Genomic DNA, 7,463 nt, shown 5'->3' on the forward strand with positions numbered 1-7,463 from the left:
ACCGATGTTGAAAGTGCGTTTTCTAGTAGTGCATGGCAAGGTAAACTCATGAGGAATTGCATATTATTTCACAAATATATATTGTCAAGTTGACTTAAATGATATATCTCTTCCAAACCAAGTTCTATTATATTTTGAAAATAGATTCTAAACCAAGTGTTCACAAAAAAAAAATAATTGAAATGTTTTATATTTTTATCTAAACTTACGTGAATGTAACATTTTTTAGTTTTTACATCAATTTATATATATAATTGATATAAAAAAAAGTAAAACAAGTAGATTTGAATATTGAATATCTGAACCTTGCTTCAGGCCTTAAAACGAAACATTTCAATTTTACAATGACGAAAAACATACTGAAAATTTTACATTGACGAATTGCGAATATTTTCAAATTTGTAAGGACAAAAAATATATTATAATTGTATAGCATCTACAGATATAGCGCTTAAAAAGTGTAATCTAATCGGGAGGAAAAACGTTGTATATAAACAAGGCTGGTGTAATCAGCATCAATATAGCAACAATATAATGATTCCAAAATCACTAACAATTATTTCCAGCATGCTTAAATATATTTTTTTTTTTTTAAAAAAAAAAAAGAGAGAGAGAGACAGAGAGAAAACATGAGTTCTACAGAGGAATTGAAGGCAGCTACCACATGCAAGACTAGAGTTGCATGCAATCCAACCATAACTTACACCAACCACGCCTCCATTTCAATAGCTATCATGGCTCCTATGAGTTCTACACAAAGCATCGAGGAAATATCCAGGTGCAAGGAGAAGTAACCCGTGATACTACCACAGATCTGTCATGGCAAGCAGAAGACCTGGAGCTCCTCTTGCGGCACCATGGTCTTGTATATAAGGAGAAAGGTGTAATACCTGATTTATAAAAAGTTAATTTTTTAAGGTTTTGATTCATATAAAAATCTTATTGTATGGTTTAATGCTTAATGGTAATTCTCTAATTTTTTATTTTTTTTACTGAATTTTTAGTTTTATAAAGTTGTAAACTTGTGATATCGGTCCTTATTATGTTATAAAATATTTATTTTAGTTTTTAATTATTATTTAAGAAACATCAGGAATGTTCTCCAATAAATAATTGTCACACTTCACTTAAATATATTTTTTATCTTTAATAAATATTTTATTTTTATGTTTATTTTTTTATACATTTTTATTTTGTATTAAGTTCCTAATAAAATAATAATTTTATTTTTGATCCTTGACATTATTTTAGTCTCTCATAAATTATCAAATTTTGTATTTGATCCTTAATAAAAAAATTAATTTAATTAATTGAGGCTAAAATAAAATTTATTAATTTATCAAAAAACAAACACAAAATTTACTAATTTATTAAAAACTAAAACAAAATATCAAATATCAAATACAAAGTTGTTTTACTAGGAACTCAATGAAAACAAAAATTTATTAAGGAGAAAACATAAAAATCGAGTATTTATTAGAGATTAAAACATATTTAAGCCTAAAATAAAATTTTGCAAAAACAAAAATCTTAAAAAAATTATAGAGACTAAAAGTAAAAACCATAAAATATTGCAAAGACCAGAAACATGTTTAAACCATTAATTAATTTACAAAGGTATTGCCTTGAAGTATTCTCTGAGAAAATGAATTGCATCAGGAAGAACAATACTAAAGCTACATTAACTCACATAAAAATTTAATCATATATGGTATGGAGAAAAGACCAAGCTTGCAAAACTCCGGTTAGGTGGAGATTATTTCCTCCAATAGATCATCAAAAATCAAGTCATCTAGCTCAAGCCCCACACATTCAGAATCAAATTGGAGATTCATCCACCCATCATATTTTGCAAGATCTTTGCTCACATAATAATCCAATGACGGATAAAGCTCATATGTTGTTGAGTTCATCAGATACCAGCTAATGAGTGTCCACACTTTATAGAGAACATTTTCTCCTGCTGGAAGTGGATGAACATGGGAGAGATAAGACAAGGGTCTTGGATAATAGTTGTATGATCTGCCAAAAATCTCCAACAACCCTTCATTGATTATATCAAACAGAAGCAGATGATGATTACATTCTCCACCTTCACCACTATTACCAGAACAATCAGGATCAAGAAGCAAGCACCCCTCCAATTCTTCATACATTGAAGGATCAAGTGGTTGGTTATCAGAATACCATATCCCAAGGGAATCATGGCCAGTGAACCCAGAGAGCTCTAAAACCTTTCTCACATAATTAAATGCAGCTTCATTACTTGGATCCACTTCAATACATGGAATTTCATAGTTGAAACGCTTGCTTAAAGTTCCAATGTTTTGAAAATTCTCAACCTCCTCAGGGTGATCCTCCTTAGCCTCTTGTTGCTCAGCCATATCATCTAATCCATCATCTTGCACTGGCTTTATTTCTGTGTCTGATTCTTCTGTATAACAGCAGCATTAGAGGATCAATTCAGACTAGAAGAACCAGAGTAACAGGTTGTTTTTAGAATCAATATAATAGATTTAAGTTTAGAAAAGGAATGACCAATTCAAAGTAAACTTACTAAGCTGATCATTCACAGAAACATCAATTAAAGCTATATTTCGTGTTAGACTTTTTAAGCATTTCAAGTATCTAATGTGAAATAGGACTACAATTACATTACTTCCTCCACATTGATAGTGAAAGAATCCAACACATACAAAATAAAATTCCATCCAAGTTCAAAGTATATCTGACTTATACAACCATTTTCATGCTAAAAACCTAAAACATTTCCACATGGAATATCATAACACTCACCATTTCTGCAATTAAAATAGGATAAAACTTAGATACAATTTTTTAGATGCTTTTAGAGTTGTTTTCCAATCAGAATTGAAGTTTTATCTCAATAATTCTGACTAAATAATAGCACCAAAAGTATAGAAGGAATTGCATCTAAGTTTTGTCCTTAATAATATTAGACAAGTGTGTGTTCACACACAATCGCGCACATGCAGACATAGAAACATTAATATGTTAGAACTTAGGGATGATATATTGAAATATTCAAGTATAAAAGGACCAAATATACCTTCCTGTATGTTTAAGTTCTCAAGATCAAATGTAAAATCTAGAAAGCTGGTGTCAGAAGAGAAGACTGAGTTTGCTTCCGCTGGCACAGAAACAGATTCTGTTTCAGCTCCAATGTCATGTTCACTGTCTCTCAAGTCACCAAAACCTTCAATTCGTATGCTCTTATCTGCCTTTTCCTCGGTACTAAAATCTATTCCTGATTTTGAAGCACTCCTGACAAGAAGTTGCTTTTGGTCAGCATTCAAACTACATTCTTGATTTGTGTTATCAGCAAATGTAGGTGGCAAAATTTGACTCTTTGAATCATCATTATGGTCAAACCAACTTTTCTGCTGATCAATGACATTTGTGCTTGTGGTTCTATCTCCAGATTTCTTGATTGAATTCTGGGGGGATAAAAGTAAAGGCATCTCCTCATTCTGGTGAAAGTAAGATTTAAATTTAGTGGTTCTATCTCCAGATTTCTTGATTGAACTCTGGGGGGATAAAGGTAAAGGCAGCTCCTCATTCTGGTGAAAGTAAGATTTTAAATTAGGCATTGAAAGAAACCTTTTAAAGGATTTTGGGGTCTTTAATATAGAATTTCTCTCTTCTGTTCTCAATCTTAAGTTCTCAGTCTTAGGATACTTGGCTTCACTGTTAAAACAAGTCTGATGATACAACTGAGAATATCTACCAGCTGAATCTTTTAGAGATGAATTCCTCATGGGTGGTGGTTGATGCTTGTTGAAGGAATTAGACGAGAGACGGCTACCAAAACCTCTTGTTGCACTGTCTTCACCTTCCCCTTTAATTGTGGGGTTTTTGGATTTGTCATGGATAAACTTCTTCACATTTTTGGTGAGCCTCTTTCCGCTAGGAATTTTGTCAAGTATAGCATCCATGGTAATGCGATGCTTTTCATTTCTTCCATCATCAATTATGTGCCTCATCTTCTTTCTAAGATTCCTGAAATGCCTAGTTTTCACATTGTTGGGAACCTGAGACGAAACTGATGAAGAATTAGAATCTCTTTCACCCCATTGATCAAAATTATTTGAAGAACCTGATGGAATGGTCTGTTGGTAAGAATCTTCTGAGGACTCATCCATGCTTGTATTTTGCATGTTACTTTGATTTTGTAACTTCTCTTCTTCTGAATCCAACCAATCATCTACCATTTGGTTTATGAGTTGGCCATGAACAGAATCTTGGCTTCCTGACGATGAGGCTGATACAGGAAATGAGAGAGATTTGGATCGTCTCTGTTTACCATTGAAAGACTGTTGATTGTGAGTGTGGAATGGCAAAGGAGAGCCTGGATCCTGTATATGTTCTAATAGGAAGTCCTTGTTTGTGTTGATCACATCCAATGCATCAAGAAAGTCCTTGAAAAGATGGGGTGAAGCATCAGTTGTAAGTATCTGTGCATTCATCGACTTCTTTTCAGGACCACCTTGACTAGGAGAGCAAAAGTGCTTATGAATCTTGCTATGATCCAAAATGTCTTTAGAAAACATTGTTCCACAATCTACACATTTGTCATTGTTGGCAATTGGTTTCTCGGAGAAAACTGGTGACAACACATCCAATGTGCCAGCAGCAAGACGGTTTTGAAAGGTTTCTAGGACTGGTTCAGGGCTCTGAACATTCAGTAACAATTCACTAAGTGGATCAACCTCTATGTTGTGAACAGAAACAGCTTGAGTTAGTTGCGACTTTGCAGGGCAGGTTGAGCTTCTCTTGTGTCGACCCTTCTTTCTGTATATATCTTCATTAAGAAGTGACCTTAATCTGGATTTGATGGAATTTTTGGCAGGCTGAGAGGAGTGTACCAGCTCTTCTTCAACCTGAAAATATTAAAATAGATGCTACTTTCATTATGTTCCTTTTATCAACTCATTTAAAAAAAGAAAAAGAAAAAAAACGGATGTAATGGCTCTAAAATGCCAGATGACATAGTCAACATCAAAATGAATAACACTCAATATGAAGCAAGATCAACATAATAACAAAATAAACATTCTAGATGGGAGATGAACTCTAACTGTTGATAACTTGATACAAAAGTCACACCCAAAAGACAAACTACAACACAAACAATCTTGAAAGCAACCAAAATATTCTTGTTTACTTACATTAGATAGTTCTGTATGTGGCTTATCATGTTCTCCCATAGAGTGAACCCCAGAATCATCAGAAGTTCCTGGAATTCCAGCTCCTGTAAAGTGAAAGAAATTGTGGCATTTATGAAGTGGAAACAGAAACTGTGGCATATCAACAAAAACTGGGGGAATAAACCAATGGCTCTATTTTGTTTTTTTCAGTGTCATAGGCTATAAGATCTGGTAAACTATATCATACAGCTGTACATCCGGTTATACTCTATGGTAGTCCATGTTTGACTTTAAAGGAACAACACGAGAAGAGAGATCTCATAGTCACTGCTTTTTTTCATAAAAAAACAAGACAAAATACCAAATGATTGTATACAAAAAGATGTTAGTGTAACAGCAATTGGGAAAAGATGACAATTGGTTAAAGGGGTTTGGACACCACAAAGAAGGTCACTAGAAGCACTAGTGAAAAGATTAAATTGCATGGTTTTTAGTCTTGCCAAAAGAGGAGACCAAGAAGGACATCGGGAGAAGTTGTTGAGAGGAATCTCATAGTTAATATCTCCGAAAATATGATCTTTAACCAAGTCCAATGACATTGTGATTCATGTAACCAACCTCGCCTAGTTTGAAAAGGCCAGTACACATGCACAAGTTTATACTTAGAGACAATTTATATAGTAAAAAACAATCCCCCAAAATAGTTGGTTTGAATTAACCAGATATATATGTTGCAGTATTTATGTGAATAGAACAAAGGGTACACTTACTAGTACTAGCATCAAGTCTTTCACCACCATGCCTCCTGTGTGTAAGCCTTCTCTTGACCTGACGCCAATGATGGTACCTTATAACGTGAAGCATTCCCCATACTCGTCCTGGATGAGTGTGATGGCTATTTCCATTAGACAATGCACATTCTTTCTCGCAAATTCGCTTCCCCATAGCTAGCCAGATTCAGTGTGATGATTTTGGTTTAGGTGATCAAGTGATGACACCAGTTTATGGTCATTCAAGCTCAAGAATCCTGATCCATGTCACAAGTTAAATATCAAGAACTAGATGAAAAAAGTAGTTCTAGGGGTTTAGTATCATCATCCTATACAGATTACATTGAAGAATTTTGTATCACCTGTCTAGATAGAAATTTAGGTAAAATTTAGTTTCTGGTGTAACTATAATAAATCCCCAGAAATTGATTTAGGTTGAGTCATTATCTATAATATAATCAATAGGAATTGCTAGTGGATTTTTCTTTTCCTTATCACTAGTGCATAATTTAGAGTTCAATATATGTTTGAAAAAAACATGACAAGAAAGAACAACAAACCTTATCCGCAATATACAGACATTTGCTCTGCATGTCTCCAGAGAAAAGTAACAAATTTCCCAGAATTCTTGAGATCAGAGAATTGCTTAGCCGCTGACGAAAAAGGAGAATCAATCAGAAAAAAATATGAGGCGTAATTAAATTTCAAATCTATATTAGAATTTTCTTACATATCATCACCATTAACCTTGTGTATTCCCTTGTATTAGCAATTTAGATATCTATGTGCCTATGATCATAGAACAACCTTACCTCAAGGTATCCATAACCAGGACCGAAAATCTTGCCTTGTACAAGGATGATTGTGTATTGATAGTGAATATAAAAGAAATGTTAGTTCTATAATTCTTGCCATGACACGTGACAGATAAAATAAGAGGTGTAAAATTTACCTTAAAAAAAGTAAAGAGTGTAATTTAAAAATTAACTTATATGTTGGTAAATTCTAACAGAGAAGAAATAGAGGGAGACTAATGAAAGCCAGCCAAAGGAAGAAAGCATACATTCATTAAATACCCGGATTATTTTCCTTTTTTAATTTTACATTTTTTTTTATAGAACATGTATCTTTCATGAGAGATAATCATATTCCAACTAATAGGACTATTATGAGCTGACAAACTCTCCCTCCTAATATTTAACATTGTTGCATGTCCAGAACTTGAATAGAAGGTAGAGCTAACAAAATGGATCGGACCAATTGACCGACCTGTTGGCCTGTCGGACTAAACCAAGGTGAATTGAGAAAATGTTAGCCCAAATAGAACCAGGCCTATTTGGACTTGCCTAGCGGGCTTGCTAGCCATAGTTGAACTCAAGAAATATAGACATAAATTTAACAATTCCTATTTTTATTTGATATTTTGAAGAAATAAATTATATAAATTTAGGCAAAAGAAAGTAGAACAAGTCAATATGGGACAATCTAAAGGGTCACTAGGCCTGGACTTTTAAAAATGAGGTTC

At 33.4% G+C, this 7,463-nt stretch overlaps 1 protein-coding gene across 1 annotated transcript; it reads right to left on the reverse strand.

Annotated features, from left to right (window-relative positions):
• Positions 1-1,549: 1,549 nt before the first annotated feature.
• On the reverse strand, positions 1,550-7,121 carry LOC100807303 (uncharacterized). The gene is made up of 6 exons (XM_003535188.5): positions 6,751-7,121; positions 6,499-6,591; positions 5,939-6,195; positions 5,190-5,272; positions 3,071-4,901; positions 1,550-2,434 (listed from the first exon to the last, which is right to left on the reverse strand). The coding sequence occupies exons 3-6, from the start codon at positions 6,111-6,113 to the stop codon at positions 1,746-1,748; spliced, it is 2,778 nt and encodes a 925-aa protein (XP_003535236.1). The 5' UTR covers positions 6,114-6,195; positions 6,499-6,591; positions 6,751-7,121; the 3' UTR covers positions 1,550-1,745.
• Positions 7,122-7,463: the final 342 nt, after the last annotated feature.

Source organism: Glycine max, chromosome 10 (genome assembly GCF_000004515.6).
Source record: "Glycine max cultivar Williams 82 chromosome 10, Glycine_max_v4.0, whole genome shotgun sequence".
Lineage (NCBI taxonomy): Eukaryota > Viridiplantae > Streptophyta > Magnoliopsida > Fabales > Fabaceae > Glycine > Glycine max.

Excerpts from the sequence above, each read along its gene's own strand:
- LOC100807303 (XM_003535188.5), bottom strand. The coding sequence starts at position 6,113 with ATGGGGAAGCGAATTTGCGAGAAAGAATGTGCATTGTCTAATGGAAAT. Across the intron at positions 5,273-5,938 it reads AAGACTTGATGCTAGTACTA|GAGCTGGAATTCCAGGAACT; the intron begins GTAAGTGTACCC and ends TTCACTTTACAG. Across the intron at positions 4,902-5,189 it reads CACATACAGAACTATCTAAT|GTTGAAGAAGAGCTGGTACA; the intron begins GTAAGTAAACAA and ends TAATATTTTCAG.